At 29.8% G+C, this 25,215-nt stretch overlaps 1 protein-coding gene across 1 annotated transcript; it reads left to right on the top strand.

Annotated features, from left to right (window-relative positions):
* On the top strand, positions 1-25,215 carry LOC123295657 (nucleolar and coiled-body phosphoprotein 1). Its single transcript, XM_044877077.1, has 3 exons — positions 1-1,451; positions 13,406-13,646; positions 24,275-25,215. Exons 1-3 carry the CDS (start codon positions 284-286, stop codon positions 24,663-24,665), a joined length of 1,800 nt encoding a protein of 599 aa, XP_044733012.1. The 5' UTR covers positions 1-283; the 3' UTR covers positions 24,666-25,215.

Raw genomic sequence — 25,215 nt, 5'->3', positions numbered from 1 at the left:
GGAAAACTTTTGATCAATAACAAATGTGAGGAGGGGTAGTTTTAAATTCAAACTGTTTTTGCTATCGAATGAATTACTTATGATAGTCAGTCAAAGACCGTCAGTGTTCTAGTTCGGGGGCGGTTAGACTCATACAGATTGGGGCAATGGACTTACTACCTAGTACAATTTGTGTCTCGTGTTTCGTGTGTATTCATAACATCATAATACATTTTAACATTGATTTTATATTTTGTCTGTAAAATAAATAAATAAATAAAAAAAAATTTATAACAACAAAAATATGGCTGCAACAGCAAAAATTAAAACACGTGGTCCTCCCGTTCGACAACAATCCATAAGTTCATCCATACCACAAAAACATGTTTTAAAAAAACAATTATCAGAGGGCACGTACAGCTCAAAAGTCAGTGAAATAACACCACCAAGAATTGCTTGGGCAGATGATAATAATACAAAAACGACAGAAAAAAGTGTTGAAATCGTTGCCAAAAAATGTCCAGAATATCCAAAACCAAAACAAATCTTAACCCCATCACCGAAAAGTGAACCAGTATTTTATTCGCGACAACAGTTGGCAGAACGTTTACGAAAAGCTTGGAAGGAGCGTGAGACAAATAGTAAGAGTATCGATATATTTTTGGCACGATCAATTACAGATGATGTTCCTGTAATATCGCGGGAATCATCTACAATGTCAGTTAATAGTACGAAAAATGATTCGAATTTTAATACGATTTCGAAACAGGAGCCTAAACCAAAAGAGGTTGATATTGAGCAGCAAAAAAAGTTAACTAAAAAGATTTCTTTGGTAATATCACCATTATTTCGGGAAACTATTGATCAAGATTTTGATCCATCTGAACCGAATCCTAATGAGACGAAAATTCCTGAAAAACCACAATTATCAATTGAAATTAAACCTAGATCAATGTCTGCTGCCACAAAACGAGAACTTTTTCGTAAAAGTAGTACTACCAAAACTCAATTAGATGAAACTATTGAACTACCAAATAATACAAAACCGGTAACTTCATTTCGACCACCGCTGACTAGATCACAATCGGTTCCAACAACACCAGTGCCCATGCAAAATCCACCAACGAAAAATAAATTTCCATCGAAGAGAAGATTAAAAACTGCTCCAATCCGTCGAAATAAATCAATTGATACTGATGGTAGTACTAAATCTAGTAGTACCACCCATAATGCCCATAAGCCGAAAGGGAAAAAGAAAGGACCTTTGGTACGTTGTCAATCAGCGACAGCTGCAGAAATTGTAACGATGGTATCTTTGACAAGTCCACCGATGAGTGACTCAGAAGAAAATGCCCAGAAACAGGCGGCCAATTTAGCAAGAATCAGAAAACAAAATCAAGAGAAGAAAGTTGAAATGAATGCGAAATTAGAAGCTCAACGGCTAATCACATTGAAAAAGATTGTTAAGCAAGGTAAATATATTCTTCAATTACTATCAATTTATTTTGAACTTCAAATGTATACAGGGTTTTTTAAATTTCTTACTGGCCCTAAAAATTTATTTTGAACAATTTCAGAACAATAAAAGTTAAATGTAATGAAAACTTCTGACCCAAGTGTTTAGGCAGTTGCCTTTTAAAACAGAAAAATTGATTCTCCTTTTGAAAAAATATATCAGGTTACATTTAGTGATGCCGCGAGAGACGAGGGAAACGAAAATAAGGATCTTTAAGTATTCGACAGACTAATTTAAGAATTTTCTACAATTATTCGCCAGGTAGCAGATATTCGAGAGATAGGCGATAAACCTTCGAGAGGGAGATGACAAATTTGCCAATCAATCTTTATTGATTTTTTTACCATGTATATATAAAATATATTAAGGTATACTAAGTTTAGTCCCAAGTTTTCAACACTTGAAAATATTGATGCTATTTAACAAAATTTTGCCAAAGATGTTAATCATTTAATTAGTCCATTTCCGGTTGTCTGTCCGTCTGCCCGTCCGACAATGCGATAACTCAAAAACGAAAAGAGATATCAAGCTGAAATTTATAGCGTGCTCAGGACGTAAAAAGTAAGTCTGAGTACGTAAATGAGCAACATAGTTCCATTGGGTCCTGGGTCTATAGAACCCATCTTGTAAACTGTTATAGATGGAACAAAAGCTTAGATGTAAAAAATGTTCCTTATAAAAAACAAACATCTTTTGTTTGAAAATTTTTTCCTAAACATCACTGTTTACGCGAAAGGACACAAATTAAGTTGGAAACATTTCAAAGTCGCAACATGGTCGTGTAATATATACAGGACTGTGGCTTTCTAAAAATGACTATCTTTCTTTACTTAGGTACATGATGTAAAAAACAAACGATTTCATAATCAACACTGACCATACATGGTATTTCAACAATTTACTCAGCCAATTGTTTGTTTTCACTTTTTTAATTCAAATTCTTGTTAAACGTATAAGTCGATCAGTTATTAATCAGGTTTAAATTCAGCTATAAAAACGAGACAAGAAAATAGTACTTTCGTCTTTTTTCACGGCAACACTTATAGAAACCGTCGCTTCCACTAATTTTATTATCCTCGCGTAGATATTATGAACTATTATTAGTCTATTCTTCCTTTATGTCCCAAAAATTCGTATACACTCATATTAACAAAAAATTTTGCTCCAAAGAAAAATGCTCTTCTTTAAATTTTTTTCTTTTACTTTTCGCAAAAAAATATACTCAAAATTTTCCAACAGGTCTCTTTCTAAGGTCCACTTCATTGTTTTGAAAGAGTAAAATTTCTTCAAAAACTTCACAAAATGAAAAAAATAATATGATTTTTATATATTTAGGAAAAATATATATACATTTGCTATTATAGTCTTTTCTTAACTCCGTACAACGAAATAAAAATCTAAAAGTACAAACATGGGTCTACCCAGATTGTGGTCCAAGAGAGAATGGTAAATCAGAAAGGGTAACATTTAAAAATGCAACAGTAGGTATTTAAATATAGGCCCATAAGTGATCAAATAAATGTATGGACAGTCAAAATCTAGGGGAGGGGGGCAGCTGCTCACCTACAGTTCATAAAAATATTCAGTTCCAGAAAAATTCAGACAAAAAAGGTATACATTGAAGACCTTTCTTATATAATTAGGGTACGAAAATCTTGAATAGTTTTTGCGTGATGCACGCACACATATGAAACAGTCTACCATTTTATTTAGAAAAAACGCATAGTAGGGTTAAAAACGAATAGGAGGATTTCCTTCATTTTCTGCCGGTTAAGGATGTACGAGCGCTAAGGCAACGTTGGATAAAAGGCTCGATTTTTTTTATATGTAAAATATATGTTTCTTCAAAAGTAGACATATGTAACATTGGTCTTATGTGAAAACGGTAGATGGATGATATGTTTTCATAGATTTCCCCAAAGTTATTCCGTAGAAATTTAAAAAAAAAAACTATTCCAATTGAAGTTAAAATCTTAATGAATTATTGAAAACAAAAAAAATTCCGTTGTGTCCGACTAATTAAGGATGTATGAGCACATTAATGATGTGGAGACACAAATTTAAAAAAATATAGTTTTTCAATTTTGATGTTGAATTATGTTATTTAACTTGATAATAAAGACGAAAGGTAAGAATAAATTTCGATATCTGGAGTAATTTTCATAATATCGAAAAGTGACAATTTTGTTAAAATATTTAGCTTTCGATATTTCGAACACCAAGGGAGATATCGAAAAATTTTATTCTTATTTTTCTACATGTATGAAGTTATAACATAATTCATCATGAAAGTTAAAAATAAGGTACAAATAATTTCAACTACAAGCTTGCCTCAGCGCTCGTACTACCTTAAATTATATAAACAGTTTACACCCCCAAGAATATACGTAAGTAACTACGGCATATAAATTTTAAAAAACAAGAGAATTGTTTTGCAAAATATGTTGCGAAAGGTTCTTGACAACACTACAATAGTAACAGATTTAATAGAACATTTACATAATTACATTTGACAAAACAAATCATTTTCATTCCTAGAATTCCATTCTAATATATGTGAAAAGTATTTACTATACATGCAATCTGAACCAAACATATATTGTTGTGGTATTATCACTGACGTGTTTCGAATTACTTTTAATATTGTCTGAAGAAGTCATTATAACTTTTATTATGAGAATCTTAATATGCCACTCTATATGTAGATATAGCAATTTTAGTTTTCGGTACATGTTTATTTTGTGAACTTGTTCAAAATTTCATATGCGGGAAGGTGTTCTATAATGATCCCCCTAAGAAAAAATGTAATTTATAGCCAAACTATTCGAGATATGTATAACATCGAAATATTTTTGGTTTATTTATTCAAGTATATGCCAATTTCTTTTATAAAGTTCAAATTTTTGGAACTATTCAATTTATCTCAAAAGGCATCGTTTTACTGATCTTGTAAGAATAGGTGGATAAAATGATTTCATTGCATTTTTTTACCAAACAATTCACGTAAAATATAAATTATTCTTTTACATTGCATCAACGATTAGTATGAAAACAAAAATCACAGGTAAAATCATCTAAATTAACACATTCAACACCCACCAAATGATGGGGGATCATTTTACCTATTATAATTTTACACACAAAATAGGGATCATTTTAATGTAAATAAAGGGGATCATTTTACCCGTAACGACATATTTGAATATCGTCATAAAAACTGACCTCCAAATTTATTATACGCTTATCAAAATGTGTTTAAAACTATTAAAAGCCAACAGAAGCCAAGAGTTAAACAACCAGCCGGCGAAAAGTAACACAAAAAAAAAGACTTAAAAGTTTACGTTGAAATTTGTATCATAAGGCTACGAAACACAAAATAGCTTATAAATCGCCATAAATCTTTGTGGAACGAGATGGCTCATTTAATGGTTCACTTAAAACAACGAGGGGCCATTTTATCCACAGGGATCATTATAGAGCACTTTTCCCTATGACTCTAATTTTGAAGAATTATACTCTTTGTTTATTAAAATGGGATAAAATTTGCTTGTGGTATAGAAAACTCAAAACAAAATCGAATTATTTAAATAAATTTGATAAATTACATCTAGTGTATAAAATTATACCAAAAATTTGAAGATAATGATCAGTTTAATAGAATTTGGATTTTAATCACGTCACAAGTACAAAAAATGTTTTGAAATTAGCCAAATTTGCTCCTATAAGTAAAATTAAACAAAAGTTTGTTATTTTTTATCCTAAATCTGTAGAATTTCGAATTCTACAACAAATTACTGAAGAATTTAGAAGAATGGTAGAATCTTTTTTTTTTTTAAATTCGTGACGTCACAAAGTACAAAAAATCGTATATAAAGAAAACCTTTGAAAATTGTAACTCTTATTTTCAAATTTTTAAAATCGGCACTGCACTGATAGTTATGTTTCGAAAGAAATTAAAAATATACTGAAAAGTAAAAAATAATTCGAAAACAGTTAAAAGAACGATTCGAATTCTGAATTTAGATAGCCATTCCAACACTATTTCCGAATAATTATTTGATACAATATATTTCAGTTAACAACTGTATACTTTTGTTAGTGATTTATCTAAGTTTTTGAAATGTTTCGTAAACTATAATAAGTGAAGCTATAACTTTTTATTTTCTTGTAATTAAAAGTTAAATTTGTGTACTTACTTAAATGAACTAATTAAACTATATGAGAAATACTTGAAAGTTTATGAAATTATCCCAACGAATATTTTATATTAGAATCATTTTAAACTGCTTAAAAACTTACTATTTAAGTTAAATTTCATGAACTTTTAATAAGCCCCTCAATCAAATTTTTTGTTAGTTTTGACATTTAATTTTGATAGTTTGATCAATTAAAAATATATCTTAATGTTGTAATCTTATTTAAGATATCACAAAGTAATTACCTACTTTAAATTTACAAAACCAAAGAAATTTAATGGATTTTGATACACAATAAGAGAACGCTGAGTTGAAGATCAGAAACGAAATACTTAGAGGATTCTATAAAGTTAGAACAAGGTTGCATGAAGGAAAAAATTGCCAGAAGCGACCCCTGAAAAAGACTCCTGATTGGTAAAAAAGATTATATTTTTGGAAAAAATAGTATTTGTGTAGCAGTAACTGATGGCATGAGACCCCTAGTCCCTAGTACTGGAACAAAATTTCGTCACAATACAATTATTAAAAAAATTGTAATAATTTCAGACATTTATATCTGAGCGAAAAATGATTGAGTCTTAGATCTCAATCGAACGTATATACTTTCAACTTTTTGAAAATATAGCAAAAAGTTGTTACTATTCCCTACCGCTTTGCAACTAAGGTGGACAGTCGATTGGGGAACAATTTTCCATTTATTTTTACGATCTTAAAAAGTGAATGCCGAGTGTAAAAATTATTTTGCATGGAAACTGGCAAGGTTGTTCTTTTCTCTCGAAAAACACTATTGAGTTAGCACATTTTCAAAAATTTTTCAAAAAGAACATACTTTCGATTGAGTTTTTCATAGAGATACAGATATCTAAAATTACGATAATTTTTTTGATAATTCTATTTTGAGGAAATTCTGGACCGGTAAGTGTATAAAGTATCTTGATTCCAGAAAAGTAAATTAAAATATGTTAGAGAGGAAAAAATTCGTCTCTTTCCCGTTCCCTCAACCATTTTTTTTATAACTTGTAATATTAGCACAATAAATTTTTTTATTAAAGCAAAAAATTAGATAAATAAAAGTCATTGGCTTTTTGAACGACATACTTTTGAAAAAGAAAAACTTTTCTTTTCATTGAAAATTATTGAAATTCATATCAATTAATTGATATATTGAATTGATTTATAACAGGAGACACAGTGTATCAGCTAATATTATACTCAATAAATTAGATTCTATTTCCGCTTCCTCCATTACACGACATTATCATTCTTGAAATATAAACAAATTACGTTTTATATTAATTACAGAAAAAAAAGTATCAACTATATTTAACCTAATTATTACTTAACTACGTTCAATTAAATTTTTGGGTATAAAATAACGTTAACTTCACTTAAAATAATATATTCATTTCCAAATTGCTCTAGTTCATGATGGATGAACAAAAAATAACAAACTACGCCTATAGACGGTTTTTCTCGTAGAATTATTTACCAGGAAATTATTTTAGAAAAATTTTAGATCAGATTATTTCGCAGCTATGTGGGGTTTGGAGTGGATTAAGGGATATTATATTGTGTGTCAGAGCATGGCAGGTTCTCAACAGATATTTTGAAAAATTCCTGTATCTCCCTTCCTGTTCTGTACTTGAGAGTACAGATGTCGATGATAGTAGTCTATTTTGGTTCAGCTAAGTGTTTTTCAGTCTCTTTGTCCAAAGCAATTTTTATCTTGCTTCTTTTGAATTTTTGAGGTGATTTTTGACTTGCCACATTCTAATTTCCGTGGAGATTTCTGGCTAGCAGACTTTCAGCATGCAGTTCTTGAGGTTTATAGTGGCTTCTTCTTTCATATTCTCATTACACATGATTTCTTTTCAATTTTTCGAACGGATTTCTGACTTTTCAAATCTGAAGAAGGAACTTGTTTTGATTGTTAGTTGTTTCTTTATATTTTCATTATACATCTCTCTGCCAGTATTGTTTAATGTTTGTGCGGTCGTTATGGAATTATTCGGAAAGCGATTTAGCTTACTTTGTTTTATAACAGTTTCCGAGATTTCTTGCACGCTTGATTTCAAATTACCAAGCTTTAATACTGCTAGTCTGTGGCGTCTGCCTCTATTTTCTATAAAAGAAAATGTTGTAACAAGAAAATTGCACTTGAGTTTATCCGGTTAGGATCCATTTTATTTTCCGGTTTATTTCAATCCCAACCTCCTTCGAAATCGCCATAAAGTTTTGCCTGCCACTATTTATTCCGGATTATAAAAAATGGATGCTTTGACTTACCGTTGCTTCACGACAGTTAGAGTCCACTTTTTGCCCCAGATATTTACATCTTCCTCTATCTCGAACATGGCCTATCTGCCATATATGTGTCCTATGAAAAAAAATTGTCCACTTCGACTCAGGAGCTTATTTACCACGCAGCAGAAAGTTAGGGTTCATGAATTTTTTTACTTGCTATTTCCTAGAATATATATCCATATTTGTAAATAACCTGATCTTTTCCAGTAATATTTAAATTTGGACTGTAGCATCTTGTAGAATAGTATTGTTATAGTTTTGTCAAATGATCTTCGTGACTGTAATTACAAGTGTGACACGAACATCAATTAAAATTAAAACAAACAATTACAAGTCATATGATAAATAAATAATAACAAATATATTTACAAACATTTTACTATCTACATATAAATAAAAATGAATGTTTGTTTGTATGTTTGTATTCAATATTTTTCCTAAACCACTGATGAGATTGCAATAAAACTTTGGAAGGATCTTCAGAGTACGCCCAACGTGGTTTCTGACTCAAAAAATCTATGTTTAAAAAAATATGGAGATATACAGTCTTATATTAAAACTGCAGCCATATGGACGCAACTGTAAGTAGCTTGCTGGCGCGTCGGGAAACTTCTTGCCTTATTCGTGTAAGCACCAGACGGAAAAACCAAGATTATTGTGTATCAAAAACTCAAAAAGCACTTTAATAAACAGAATATACAAACAAACACTGTTTTACTTTATGCCGGGTACAGCTAGTTTTATATAAATATCTGTATTCAATTCTATTATACCATGTATATTTGAAATATATATATAGTATATTATGACTAGTCCCTTAAGTTTGTAACCCTTAAAAATATTTATGCTACCAACAAAATTTTGGTATGGGTGTTCATAAAATCAACTAATTAGTCCATTTCCGGTGGTCAGCCCATCCGTCTGTCAACACGATAACTCAAAAACGAAAAATGATGAAAAATGCTGTAAAAATTTCAGCTTGCTCAGGTCAAAAAAAGTGAGATCGAGTACTTAAATGGGCAACATGGATCAATTGCATCCATGGTAAACCATTAGAGATAGAACAAAAGTTTAAATGTAAAAAATGTTCCTTATAAAAAAATAAACAACGTTTGTTTGAAACATTTTTTTGTAAACTTCAATGTTTACTCGTGAGAGCGCAAATTATGCGCAAATTATAAAGTATGTATTATATGGGAATATCCGTTTTGTATGTGTGGCATATATGTATGTGTAATGTGACAGTGTAATCAACACTGTCTATACATGGTATTTCAACAATTTACTCAGTCAATTGTTTGTTTTCACTTGTTTTAAATCAATATGTGTTTATTATATATATTACCAATTACATTCAATTAATTTAATTATTTTATCTAAATCAATAATAGAAACATATTAAAATTATATTAAAATTGAATATGAAATAAGGTTGATCGATTACTTGATTGAGAAAGAGAGCGTCACATTTTGAGAATAACCCTATATCACGAAACATGCCAGGCTTATATTGATTTGATTATAAACGAAGAAAAATATAAAAGTTTAAATCATCATCATCGAGTATGTTTAATAAATAGAGATTTTAATTTAATGCCTTACATGAAGGTCTTGAAGAAATTTTCCACAATTTTAATTAAACAACACATTCTCAACATACCTCCCATGTCGAAAATTCGTTTGAGTTTGATGGGTTTAAATTTCAATCATGTCTAAGAAATAGTTTCTGATAGTAGGTAATGTATTGTCTCGAAAAAGGGAGTAAATGTTACAGTTTTAAGTAAAGAAAAGAACAGTTTCAAGTAAGAATGATTATAATTTCCAAGAAATAGCAAAGAAGGATAAAAATGTTTATGTAAACTAATGTTATAAAGAGAAAATATTTGATTTTTTTATGCATTTGTTTGTAACGGATAAACTCAAAAACTACTCAACCCATTTTAAAAATTATTTCACCTATAGAAAGCTACTTTATTAGCGAGTCCCCGAATTTCTGGCCAATGTTTTGGCAAACTGTTTTTAACATTACTTTTAACATTCTGATAAAACATCAGCCACATACTTGATATGTATAAAAAATAATAGATTGATCCGCACTAGGCTTCAAGGAAAAACTTTGAAAATGTTTCTGAGCCATTGTATCTAGATTGTGGATTGCTCTGTTCTTTTCTCAGGTGGTTGTTTTTATCCGATCAACCCTTTTACTTGGGGTAAGTTGTTTTAGTTCATGTGGGGTGACTTAGATCGCAAGTGTCTCTAGATTTCTGGCTGAGTTTTTAGCAAATTGTTTTTAGCAAATTGTTTTTAGCATTACTTTTAACATTCAAAACATCAGCCACGTATCTTTCCGATTTCAAAAATAATTTTTTTTCTCCACTGAAACTTAAACTGTCCTCGGTTTTCAGGCTGATGTTCTGCCATTTGATTGAGTAACCTTGAATCTTTATTTTCCACAGTTCATTTGCCTGAAAGTGTTTGTAGAATCAAGGTTTTTGTAAATTTCACTTGTTAAGTTCGCTACCGATTGTATGGATGTTACGAATCGAATAACCTTAAATTTAAAACGTATATATGGTAAAAACGTGTATGTATAATAACAAACAATGCTAATTGAAAATAATAAAGACATATTACTTAGGTACTTACTTAGTTTTAAACACTTTTGTTTGTTTACTATTATTAGCAAAATAGTATAATAGATTTTATCCGTGCAAAACACGCACATATGAATAATTTTTTTTTTTAATTTTCATCAAGTATGTACTTTGTTGCATGGTATTTACTGTTATCTGAGTGATGAAAAATTTAAAGGCCGTTCGTTCTATATTAAGAAAATTCTTAATGATAATCATAACGGAAACTGAAAATTCTTAGTGTGCTGAATCATTCCTTATTTAATTTTCCAAGATAAAATTATTATAAACTTTTTCTACATAGTTCATATGACGCATATTAAGATTTCATCGCTTTTCATTTGTGACTGAGTTTATTGAATGACTCGAAAGGTGTTAGTAGAAAATTTTTAGGTTTTATGAAAAAACACATAGAACGACTTAAAGTGTAGAAAATGAAAATGTTAATTACGCAATAACAAATTTCATTTTCAATTTATTGATTAAGAAGTGGCTGAAGTTCGGGAAATTTATTGTTATGCAGTGTATGTTACTTGATCTGTTGTGCTCAACAGACTTTGGAGCCCAAGTTTCTGGAGAGATCAATAAACTTCTATAAATTAGTAGAGTCAGCTTGGATAAGCGAGTGTTCAAGGGAGCACAATCTCATTCTCGCTTATAGAGGTTTCTAACCCGAGTTTCTCGCTAATGCAGGTACATGGGTAGCGTTTCTCTCTTATAAGGCAGCAATAACAAGTCACAGCAAGTACGAATGTAGTAAATTGTAGCTATAGTTCCTCCTAAATAATATAAATAAATAAAGCTCGACAGTCGCTTATAGAGGTATAGATAAGTAGCAGTCTCACTTGCGGAAGTCCATGAGAGAAAACGACTCTCTATTATAGAGGTGTCTGTTTCTTGCTAATAGAGGTTTTGGGAGCTTAAAATGGTGGGTCCTGGCTATTACTCTCACTTATAGAGTTTTCTCACTTATCCAGTTCTCAGTTACCCAGATTTGACTGTATATCTAAACTAAAGATCACATACAACTGTTCATCCAAATAGTTTGGTTAAGCCCCCAGAGCCTGGCAAATGGCCTACGCTCACAACACCGTGGCGTAGGAGCGGCAAGCATGTTAGTAAATTTTCCTAAAGCTTATTAATTTGGCCTTTTTTTTTCTAAATTCAGATAATCTTAGTGCATGTTATAACTTTGATCTTTAAAAATTCTTAATAAACGATAACAAACCCGAAACAAAATTTTTCCTATTATTTTTTCTTATAATTTTCTGAAATAACCCGAGGTGGTAGAAAACCCTTGGTGTAGGGGGAGGCGGAGTAAATCCGCCTTTGCGATCCTCATTTGCTCGGATTAATGAAAGTTAGAGGTGTCAGGATGGTAAAAACCATTCAAATTCTAGCAGAAAACCTTTATTTACCAATTATTGAATTTTTAAATTTCGATATAAATTTTTCTGATAATCTGAATTTTAAACAACAAATTGTGTCGAAAATTATAAAATTAATATATTATTACTATAGAAGCATTGGGAAATAATACTTAAAATTACTATTATACTCTTGGTCATACGACAACGCCTTTCGATACTAGAACGTGTTACCATAAAATTGAAATTTTGTGCGTCATAATTAATGAGTATTTAATACGCCTTCTATATAAATTTCAAGTCGATTCCCTGAACGGTTTACGATAAATTAATTATTAAAATAGCTTGTTATACAAGGTGGTATATCAAGAAGTCCTAATAAATGTTGGATCAATAAGTGCTTTTAAAAATGTTACCATTTACATATAAGTACAACTTTTATCAACATTCCTCAAGTTTTAAGCTTTAAAATCATCATCAAAATTAAGAACTGTGCATAAAAATGAAAAACTTTTTTTTGTTAAAAACCCTGACTTTGATATAGTTAATTTCTACTAAACCGTGCGGAAAATCGATATGAATTTTTCATAAAAGATGTATAAAAGGATGATTAATTGGTAAATAAAATTTCAAATTTCCAAATGGGGTTCAGTAGACGTTGAATAAACAGATGGATATTTAGAAACTATAGTAATTTACAACAATATTGTTTAATTTTGTAAATGAACTGTTTAATACCCAGTAAATGAACTGTAAAAATAGCCCACTCTTCTGTTTACGACTATCAATATGATTGCTTCACGTTATTAGTAAATTTCCCAATAGAAGATTCTACCGGTTGTGACAAATTGGCAACTTTTTCTTTAACCATGTGGCAGCTATTATTTATCCTCAATCATTTACATGAACGTACATCCATTAAAAAAAATATTTATAGATGCAATTTTCTCACGGTTTGCATGATTTTGATAAATATTGTTGCCATATCATGTTTAAAGTAAAAAACCATTGAATACAAAAAAACTAAGTTTAAAAAAATTCTTTGAACTTGAAAAAGATATCTCCAAAAAGGATAATGCTATCATTAAATGTCTGGCTCATATACAATTTTCTAAACAAATCCATGTTGGTATTTGTTTATTTTGTGGCATTGACAATAAATTGAAATATTTATTGTAGTGAAAAAAAAAAAAAAATAAAAACAAAAAAAAGTCTGAAAATAATGAAAATTTAAACTTAAAGAATCATGCGCGATACATTTGGGAAAATACCACCCTTTAACTCATATTTTTAAATGTTTTTCTCTAACAATAGATTAATCAATCATGCAATTAAACGATACAATAAATGAAATAATATGAAAACTTTTATCTATTTAATTTTCTATTTTCTTGTTTTTTTGATAAACAGTTTCATTCCAACAAACAACTCCAAGTCTTCCAGTGCGAAATAGTTCAGCGAATAGTTATTTGGCACGACGAAATTCAACAGCATTTCCATTATTTCGTCCAACACGTTCATCTGTGTTGCAAATGGCTAATGAACGTGAGAAACGCGCACAAAATAATTCAGTACCTGGAGAAGAAAGTGAACCGAAACGAAGATTATTATATGATGATGGTAATGTGGATTCGAGTGACGGTGCCCAAAAGTAAGTAAACAATCTATAATAATACTAGCTTGATATTCAACCGCGTCGCTGGGATTAAAAGTAAATACTAGTTAAGTCCACACCGTTATAGCCTTCACCTCCTTTGTTCTCACTTATCTTCCTTTCATAACACTCGAAATAGGGGTAAGGATTGTTTTATGCAGGTAAAACATATGTACAGTTTTCAATTTAAAAAAAAAAATGTAAAATAGTCATAATTCATTGAGTATATCAGAAAAGATGGCTATGAATTGTATTTATACATTTTAATGTTTACCATTTTTACAGAAATCTTTAATTTCTGGTTTAAAATGATGTTCATATATGGCAGTGATGATGTTCATACAAGCAAACAAACAGACAAACAAACAACCTTTCTTTCACATTTATAATATATAGGGATATGGATAAATATGCAAGTGTTTGTTTATTTGTGAACTTATTTTTCTTCGGGCGAATTTTCTTTACGTCGAAACGAAGCAAATCTCTAGGCTATGGCATGAACTTATGAGAAAAATAAAGTTAAAGATAATTTGGAAACAAAAACTTCTCTAGATTTTATTTTCCTGCGGCAACCTGCTTAAAATGATAGATAATGTTAAAATAATGACAGTTTCCGAGTACATATAAAGCCGTAAAAGCATTCTTTTCGAGATACGGGCGTTGTACATTTTGGCAGAAAAAGGAAGTTTTAAATTATGAGCCAAGCCATGATTTAAGATGTATGGTGATCAAATTCGAAAACCATAGGTTTAGATATGAGTGTTCATTACCGCTGTTCGAGAAAAAAATCTACAGTATCACTGACTATTGAAAATGCAATAAAGATATGCAATGCTTCATGTTTGGGAAATTATGTGGCAAATTTCCAATTTTTTTAAGTAACTGTTTTAGAAATATTCACAAAACTATCATTTTTCTTCAAAGATTTGAACACCCCCTTTTTGGAAAATTGTTTGAGCCTTATATATCATTTATTAATGTCTCGCTCGTATTCGTGCGACAATACTGCAAACAACCTTGAGATAGATTAAAAAAATCGAAAGCGCGATAATCGTTTTCCGACCTAAGTTAACAGATAGACAAATAAGTTAATACGATTTTAGGAAATCATACTTTTAATGAAATTTCTATTAACATATCGCAAGGACAAACATAGATAGATATTGAAGAAGCACGCAAAACTTTTCTGTCGTCAAGGCCAGCTCTATATATTTTGCATGTTTGCATGTTTCCAATGCCTAAACTTTCTCTAACTACGTTAGTTGCTAAATCGAAAGATTTGTAACCTCAATTTCAATAGCATCCTATAATAAATATCTGCTCCTGCGTTAAGGATCCGCGCCTGTATACTGGCATAAAACTTCGACACTATTTTATCCTTCCTGCTAAATTCTAATATACCTTATATTTTTCAATTTAATTAATAAATCGTAAAATAGTAAATAAAGTTTTTATATACACAATTTTGACCTTAAGTGCAATTTTCTCAATTTTGACCTTGAGTTCAAGTCGCAATATCTATCAGTGATTATTCAAAACACTTATTATTGTAGAAAATTCAAATTTGAATTTAGCACGAAAAACCAAATCTACTCCATGTATTAATATCAGAGTCATTATGTGATTAATACCCTTCCAATGATCGTCGAATTATCGAAGAATTTTCATAGTACCGGCTTCACTTCATAATCCTGTCCTGTTAAATCAAATAAAAGATCAATTCGACTATTTCTTTGGGCTTCTTAGATTAGAGTTTTTTTATTTGCCACTCTTTTATCTCTATACGGTCATTCAGGTACTGTATTTATTAGGTCCCGTTATTTTGATCCTCTAAATCTCGATAAGTGTCGATAAGGGAAAAATAAAAACTTCTTGAGGTTCAGCGGCGGTTCATCAATTTTTCAAAAACAAACAGGTATAGGCCCGTTTCTATTATTAATTCAAATTCTAAAAATATATCATAAATAGTACATAAAAAGTACTACCATTTCATACTGTTATTACCCCCCCCCCCAACCCCGCCGTTTCGGAGAACAAAAATTTGTCAGTTTCAAACTTTCAATTGCTTATAACTAGAGAACGAATAAATATATAGATAGCACCTTTTTGGATTTTTGTTTTTGATAATATTTTGAACTCATCCCCATGGTCACGAAGTGTGTACTTCAAAAAGTTTTTTCCCAAATAGGGGGATTGAACTATATAAGCGAGAAACCTCGATAAACGAATAAAAATTGCAGATACAGTCCTTTGAACTCTCGCTTATTCATAGCCTCGACTGTATTACCTAATTACTGGTATTATTCTGAAAACAAAAACTTTAGAAAACTTCCTTACTTTTACTAATTCATCATTAGAAAATATTTTAGGAAACTATTTTTAAAATTTACAAGTAAGATAAATTACTCCATCAATTATATTTCTAAACATTCTAACTTTTCTCACGCAAAGTAAATTGGGATGAACTTATTATATAAAAATACAAATTAAAATTTGCACATTTTAAAAATTTTTCTCAGTTCTTTGATCTAAATGAAAAGGATACAATGAACGAAATCTATGTCATCCTTCAAAACAGAAATGTTTCTTGTACTAGTTACGAATAGGATTTACTTCTAAATGTGTCCATGTGTTTGTGTAAAAATAAATGAATATAAAATAATGCTAAAATTTTTCATATTTTTCAAAGATATTTTCATTGGCGTAGCTAGAGATTTATATGATTGGCTCTCCAAATATTCTCAGTGTTTAAAATAATTAAAATTATTTATTATATTTTTATACCATGTTATATGAAATAAACTAAGGTATACTAAGTTTAGTTCCAAGTTTGTAACGCTTTAAAATATTGATGCTACGAAAAAAATTTGGCCGATTATTGCCCGATTATTTAAATAATTAATTGACTTCAAAAGAAGGCATATCAACAACATTGGTCTTATAGGAAAACGGTAAATGGATGATTAATTTCATAGATTTCTCCAAAAATAGCCGGTGGTAATTAAAAAAAAACTATTTAAATTAAATTTAAAACCTTAATAAATTATTGAAAGCAAAAAAAAAAAAAAACCCGTTGAGTTCGACTAATTAAGGAAGTAAGGAGCACGGTAGTGGGGACACAAATTTAAAAAAATATATTTTTTTTCAATTTTGATGGTGAATTATGTTATAACTTGACAATATAAGATGAAAAGTAAGAATGAAATTTTTCGATATCTGGAGTAATTTTAAAAATATCGAAAACTGAAATTTTTGTTTAATTATTTGGCTTTCGATATAATTCGAAAACCAAGGCAGATATTGAAAAATTTTATTCTTATTTTTCGTCTAACTTCATGAAAATAAGGTAAAAATAATTTCAACTCTAAGTCTAAAATTGCCTTGGCGCTCGTACTCCCTTAAACATTTCCTTTTCAATTATTTGTATATTTTATAGCTTCGATAAATTGATATTTGCGATCGATACGAAAGAAATCGATAATGAACTGCTTATCGTAGACCTTGCTCGACCTTGCCTCCCACCCTCCTAGCTACGCTAATGAATATTTTGTAATAATTTATTTTATTATTTATACCCAATAAAATAATTTTTATATTTGAAATATTTTTAAGACAATAAATATTATTTCACTATTAGTCAAAAATATATAAATCATTGTTGAAAATAATAAATGGTAATAAATAGTTATGTAATTTATTCGTCACATAACATTCATGTAAAACAAATTATCGAAAACAAATATAAAATGTATAAAAGTTTATTTTAGGTCATTATATCGATAAAAATTTACATAATTCTTATAGGTTTAAATATTTAGAGTACTTATTATACGTAACAATCGAAGCTAAACGGTTAAACCTTTAAACAAATTTAACAATTTATAAAAAAAAAGTAACTTGACATGGCTATATTGCATATTTTTCTATTTATTGATAGAAAAATTCTCAAGATATACACGCGAAGAAAAAGGTTTTTCACTTTCCAATCGAATGTTCTTCTATTAAGCAGATTCTAGATTCAATGTGTTATCTTGAATATATAAATCTTGTTAAAAATTTAAGGAAACCTCCGGCATAAAATCAGGTCTAATCGATTCGTTTGTGGCATCGTATCTAAACGGGTGAACCAATTTTGATATTTTTGTTCAATCGAAATGTAATTTGATGGAGCGTGTTCTTGCTATGTTTCAAGAAAAATTTTCTCAGCCGTTTGGAGATCATCTTTGCTAGTTGTTATTGGAAACGGAACCCTAAAGTCGCATTTGAAATATGCATAAAAACACTCTCGATCAAATTATCTTTCAAAGAAAAAAAATACAAATCAAAATCGATTCAACCGTTTCGGAGATAAGATGCTACAGACGACACACAGACACGTTTAACTTTTAACTACCATCTTTTTACTCGGGCGTTAAAAAAGGTTATGTCAAAGACCGTAAGATAGTCACGCATTTACGTACGTCATTTCCACGCTTCTTCCCTCTTGTAGAGAATGGAAAACATTTCAGAGCATAATGGAATGGTTAATAAATGGTTACATTTGAAGGGACAAAATATCGAATAATTCATTTGTCATTTTATAGACCCTTCATTTACTTTTGGCCATTCGTAGACCTTGTGTCAATATTGTTTATTTGATGAACAATGATGAACAAAAACTTCTTAAGCCGACTTTATTTCGTTTTAAAATTGATGATAAAATTAGATATTCAGAGGATCCGGGTTTGAGTTTTTGGTTAAATGTTAATACGTTGATCCATTGAAGTTTACAGTCTAGCCTTATATGTTATGTGGCATAATGTGTTGATATGACAAAAGCTGTTAAGAATATCATTTGTGAACAGGCCCGTAACCAGACCTAACTAGTAATACGGGCAGAAAGTAACAAAAGAACAGAATAAGTTAAAAAAAATATTTTCCCTTAAAATTTAAGTAGTCTAAAATAGCCGTCATCTTTTATGATTTTTGGGGGAATTTCCCGTGGATTTTTGATATTTTGGAACTTAGGATTTTAAGTCACCACGCAAATTCATTGATACTTCTTCAATATCAACATAATCTCTCTTTTTTTGACCTGTGTAAAAAGGAATTTGGCGTATATAAAGTACTCAAAAATTTGAAACAAATGTCCATGTGGCTTAATAATAAAAATATGACCATTAGAATTGTCTTCTTACTAGTATTACTCAATAGATTATTTCGTCTATTAAACGACAACCTCTAAAACCAATATTGTATTGATCTAATTCGCACTTGACCGCTTTTTTTTCGGAGGCATAATAAACATAATGTTAACATAGTTTATATATTACATTTTTATTACTTAAATGATTAAATTGATATTATCATACGTTTTAATAAAATCAATTTATAATAATAATATTACCAAAAAAAAAATGAATGTATAACATAAAATATAGTAGAGAAACTAATAAAATCGATAAAACAATGTGAAAACTAAAAAGTTATAACAAAAAAAAAATGATAGACATTTGTGAATGTTACTGACAATCAAAAATAATACACAAAACAACAATTGCCAATTGAATGAGTGATGGATTATGTTCAGTAAAAGTGGTGTAAAATTTTCATAGCACTTCTATGTACAGATTTTCTTTTCGATTTAACTGAACACCTATAAGGTTGCCAAATTAAAGTTCCGGGAACTTTTGAATAAACCAGAAAGTCGAGAGATATATAGTAAAATTAATCTAATTATATCATCGAATCATAATATTGTACGATATTTATGACGTTTTGATATCCAGTTTTCTCATAATTTAAAATTTAAAATAATTATCCATCAAATGATTTAATATAAAAAGCTGCTCTAAACTGTCTAATTTATCTGAATATGAAACAAATAATCAAAGCATCTCTTTATTTACTAAGCTCTGCAGGATTTATTTTGATATCGAAAATCGGGGGAAACTACACAATTTTTTCAGAGGTAGCAACGATGGAGAGGTCTATCTGTTCATCTGCTTGCCGTATTGTCGTTTTGCCTTCTGGCCTATCTGCATGCTAAAAAGCAGGAATGGGTTAATGTCGGGTAATCAAAAAAGATTGACCCTTTGAAGAGAATAACGACACTCATTCTCTAATTGAGCAAAATAAAATACGACATTATGGAAATTCCGTTGTTAATACTATGAAAATGAGCATTTCACATGTAGGATTAAAATTAAAAGTAACTTGTCCCAAGTCTCAAACATTGAAATACATATGAGAACGGTTAGTTCATTTTTTCTGTCGATAGTATGTAGGCAGTGGTGGATCCACGGGGGAGAGGGGAATCGGGTTCAAGCCCCTTCTCCGTACGGATTATTACTATGTCATTTTATATGTATAGGGAATATAAAACGCCTCTGTATGAAGGGAATATTGACGATTTTTTTGCCTAAATAAAAGGTCATTCATGTAACAAACAGCAGAGAAAATTTCTTTTTGAATGGCTATATAAAATCAAGATGAAAGTCATCAATAATATGTTTGTATCTCTTTCTATCAAAACAGAATTTAGTATGGAGTTCTTTTGGCATCCGATCTCTTTGTCGAATATGTGTCTAATTGGTAGTATGCTTATATAATCCGTATATTTTGGCCGATTTTTATATTAATTTAACTTATTGTCATCTCTTTTACGATTTTTTAATTTCCGATTTTTCCATTAGTGTACCAAACTGTCCCAGCTTTTACCACTACGAGTCGGGATTAACCTATTTGTAAATGGCAAACCTAGCTGTTCGTTATATTTTTAAATGCATGCAAAACTATGTTTCTCTTTGTGCATGGTTTTCTGTGCAACTCCAAATAACTTGCCCGTTGACTACACAAAATTTACTTGATAATTTTAATTATTTTGTACTGTAGTACGAAATAGTTTTTGCAAACGAAAGAAGGAATTAGCTATTTCTCGTAAAGATAATCTTTGTATTCAAAAAGAGAGTACTTATCTCGAGTAATTATATTTTTATACCATGCATATATTAGGTAATATACAAGGTATACTAAGTTTAGTCCCAAGTTTGTAACGCTTAAAAATATTGATGCTATGCACAAAATTTTGGTATAGGTGCTTATGAAATCACCTAATTAGTCCATTTCCGACTGTCCGTCCGTTCGTCTGTCTGTCACCTCGATAACTCAAAAACGAAAAAAGATATCAAGCTGAAATTTTTACAGCGTACTCAGGGCGGAAATAATAAGGTCGAGTTCGTAAATGAGGAGCATAGATCAATTGGGTCTTCCATGATCCGTAGAACCCATCTTGTAAATCGCTAGAGATAGAACAAAAGTTTAAATGTAAAAAATATTCCTTATAAAAAAATAACCAACTTTTGTTTGAAACATTTTTTCGTAACTGTCACTGTTTACTCGTGAGAGCACAAATAAGGCGTAAATTGTATAGTATGTATTATATGGGAATACAAGTTATGTATGTGTGACATTTATGTATGTATAATGTGATAGAGTAATCAACACTGTCTATACATGGCATTTCAACAATCAATTCAGTCAATTGTTTGTTTTCCATTGTTATCTCCAATTTTCGTGAATAAACTAGCCATATTGTAGTCTCTTTTTTTACATAGAGGTAAAAAACCTGTATACATATTATATATGAAAAATTTATTTCGTTGAGGGATGAGGATAAACAACCAAATCAAATCGGTGATATCACGACTATTTTGTTTACAACGTTTTCCAAAAACATATTGTGAAAGAATAATTAGTACAAGCATATTAGACAAAATTTTCATAGAATTGATTACTAATACAATTAAGTATTATATAATGTTAATTTCTATAATACTCCGAAATGTTCGGTAATTTTTTTATCACGAAAAAGGCTTTATAAATTCGATTGAAATCTATTATGTATTTACATTTGATTTTCGAATTTTAAACACGACATGTCTAACCTTCTTCTAGATTCAAGTTCAAATGAAAAATGAATATATAACATACTCGACTGCACATAAATTTGAAATAATCGAAAATCTTTATTCGATGGGAACATATGATAAAGATTTATTGTTTATATTATTTTTTCAAACTGACGAAATTATTACTCTGCAACATCCAATAAAATTTCATTATTAAATAATAGCTGTGATGCCCAGCGTTGCCCGACAACATCCAGTAACCATAATCGTTTAAATATTGCCTTTGGACTTCGGGTTGATTTTGCCTTTTGGACTTCGGGTTGATAGAAAACTCGTTGATTTTATAGAAAATTATGTTTTGCTCGTACATTTCTCTGCACGTCGGTTTGGTACTTCGCTTCTCAGATAGTGAATCTATAGCGCTTACTCATAATAAATAAAAAGGTTAAGAGTAAATTTTCATCACGCAAATCTTCCACCTTCAGATATTTTGCTCTCCAAATTCCATGTAAAACTTCCAAGAAATGTATTTGACCTCCCATTTTTCCATCAGTTTAAACAAAAGGGAATTTCACCATTCACTCTCACCTACGGAAAATATAGCCACCAACCAAACTTTATTATTAACAATGGTAGATCAATGGCTGCCGTTCACCAAAATTGAGATCCGCGAGTGGATAGCTACGAAGAAAATTCGTTACGTGTGTTCAAACAACAATAATTTATAAATTTTCATGAACCTTTGGATCAAGAAAATTCTTGGAACTTTTTTGCTCAGAATTTTATTCGCAATACCATGGTTGTTTTTAACTTTAATTTTTTCCCAAGGTTTTGATTGTTTTTCTGCCACAAAACTAAGTAAAAAGTAAAAAGTTTTATTAGTTAATTTGAAGGATACAAAGCGAAACATTACTCATTTACTCGCTTACTGGAAACCGCTTAGATTAAAAAGTGTTCCATAGAACGATCCCCTTACTACAATGACAATTTTATTTACTTGTTCAGTCAGCGAGTAAATTAGTTTTGACCTTTCGCTTTGTGTATACAGATTAACTTATAAAAACTTTTTAGTTTGTTTTTTGGTAGGGTAGTCGTGTTTTGTAAAAAGAAGTAGAATGTAGATTTCTGTTTGATTTCTTAGAAAATTTGGAAAAATTATAAGAAAATTAGTCTAATATGCATGGACTAAATAATGATGCTTATCACTGTTACATCAAGTTTCTCGATATTTAGGTTGAAAATCATTTTTATATCCTTACATCAATGTTATACATTTTAAAAGTACCCATTCAAATTCAAGGCGATATGATCGTGAATAACAAAATAAAAAAAAAACATACTGCCTTTATACGATTACCTACCTACCATCGATAAAAAAGAGTATTCTTTTAATAATTATTTTCATGAAAATTAATAAACGCTATTGTTAAATAATTTATTATAATATAAGTAGATTATGTTTAACAATATACATATATGTATTAATTTTGAAATAAAATTAAATTTTCTATGTATTAATTGTAGTATGACCTTTCGTTAAATTTTGTTAAGACGGTTCTATACACATTTTTCAATGGCGTGAAATCATTATTTCATTGGCGTGAAACTTTATAATTTTTTTAAGACTCCTCTTAAACATTCGTTCGTGGGAAGGAATTTTTATAAAGAAAAGCGGTTTTCCAGATAAGAATGGTTAAAGTTACATTGGAATTTCAAACACTGCGATTATACCCTTTACTCTATCGATTTGAAATTTGAATATGTTATGGGTACTCATATTCTATCAATTTCAATTTCAATTCCCTATCTTTTATAGTTCTGGAGAAATTGGATACCAAAATTTTGTCCCAGTAAATAATCGAATTACTTTAATGGACTCATTGGAACTAAAATTAGTATACCTTGATATATATTTCATATAAACAGGGTATAAAAATGCACAAATAGTGATAAACAAAAATGATCCGAAAGTTCATTTAATTATAAGACAAATGTTTTTTAAGATATTGTATTTAGGGTATTGTGTATGGGATTTAGGGTAGTATCATAGAAACAATGCAATCGTCAAACAAATCCGTTTTTCGCAATTTTCCTTTCATAATTATCAAAAAAAACGCAAGAGTTTTATGAAAACTGGACATAAAAATCTTTTCTCGATTTTTCCTAATTTTCTTTAGGAGTAGGTACGTACCCCTTAAAAAATCGAAAAAATCACAAATACCTTTTTGTTTTCAAATTCCATAAAACTTGCTATTTAGAGTAATTTTGACCCATAAATTACAAAAAAGCGGTTTGTTTGACTTTTGTTCGATATCGTCTGAAATCGTTTCGATAAATCGCTCTTTTATTAGATTTAATCGATATCTGAGAAACCACTTATCTAATTGTCCAATGACCCCAATTTTCGTGATTTATGGGTAAAAATTACACAAAACAATTTTATGGAATTTCGAAGCAATTTTTCTCGATTTTTCACTGTTTTCTTTAGGTCTAAGAAACACCTTTTCCTTCATTCACTTAGAAAAATTGGAAAATCACAATTTTTTTTTTTGTTATTTGATAAAACTCGGTATATAATGTAATTTTGATCCGAAAACAGTAAATAGTCGGTTTATTAGTTGGGTAGTTTCTAAGAGATTCTAATCTGAGAGATTTAAATATTCCAAGAACATCAAATTTTCCAAAAAAATGAAAGAAATTATTTAGAGTTTTAATTAAATTATTTTTATTTTACAGTTCCGAAACAAAGAATACAAATTCAGGATCCAATTACAATTCACAAGATGGTTCAGGCTTATTAGAAGGAAATCGATACAAAATATTAGACGAACAAAATGAAGTAACCAAAAATTCAAAAGAAATACCTGAAACGGCTAAAATAATTCCTAATGATTCGTCAAAACCAAGTGGTGAAAATGAAGCAAGCACTGAAGACGAACCAATATTTGAAAATCCAAAAGAAAGACAATGCTGGAAATTATTTAAGAAAATGCGTGATAAGGGCGTTGAAGTATCTTTTGATACTATTTTAAAAGGTCTTTTAACACCAACTGAATACAGATTACGATCGAAAGCGAGTATTATAACTGAACAGTCGTCTAAAGAAGAGGAAGAAGTGCCAGAGTAAATTAATTAATCCCGAAAACAAAATTAACCTAAGATTGAAATGTTCAAAAAAAAATGCTTTCGAGGAGAAATGAATTGAGGAATTTTATATGTTTTAATTGTTTTTTATGAAGTACCTAAACATTAACAAAGAGTCTTTTGACAAAGTAGGACATAAGTAGATATACAATTGTAATATCTACTTATTCCCCACTCTGTATCAAAGTACTGAAAGGCCCTTTCAAACCCAAAGTCAGCAATAGCGCGTTGGATCCTTTTCCAATATAAAGTTAAGTGATTGTGTTTTACCTACTTACTTAAATCTAAAACAGTTTTCAAAACTTTCATATATTTAAACCAAAAAAAAAAGTGGACCACGCTAGAAAATAAACAGCAAATAAATATCTTCTCATAATTTCTCTGATTCAAAATCAATCGACAGTTTTCTCCTAGTTTAAAATCTATGCTTAAAATCCCAAGACATTGTTTTTGGCAGTTCGAAGTGATCCAAACGATATTGAATTGAACAAAATTAAGCTTTCATTAAAAGTTATTTGCGCAGGCGTAAGCAG

The sequence above is a fragment of the Chrysoperla carnea genome, chromosome 3, assembly GCF_905475395.1.
Source record: "Chrysoperla carnea chromosome 3, inChrCarn1.1, whole genome shotgun sequence".
NCBI lineage: Eukaryota > Metazoa > Arthropoda > Insecta > Neuroptera > Chrysopidae > Chrysoperla > Chrysoperla carnea.
This window is presented reverse-complemented; position numbering and strand designations above follow the sequence as displayed.

Bases quoted from the DNA above. Each gene is read 5' to 3' on its own strand.
- LOC123295657 (XM_044877077.1), top strand. From the start codon at position 284: ATGGCTGCAACAGCAAAAATTAAAACACGTGGTCCTCCCGTTCGACAA. The intron at 1,452-13,405 runs GTAAATATATTC...TTTGATAAACAG, and splicing joins GAAAAAGATTGTTAAGCAAG to TTTCATTCCAACAAACAACT. The intron at 13,647-24,274 runs GTAAGTAAACAA...TTTATTTTACAG, and splicing joins TCGAGTGACGGTGCCCAAAA to TTCCGAAACAAAGAATACAA.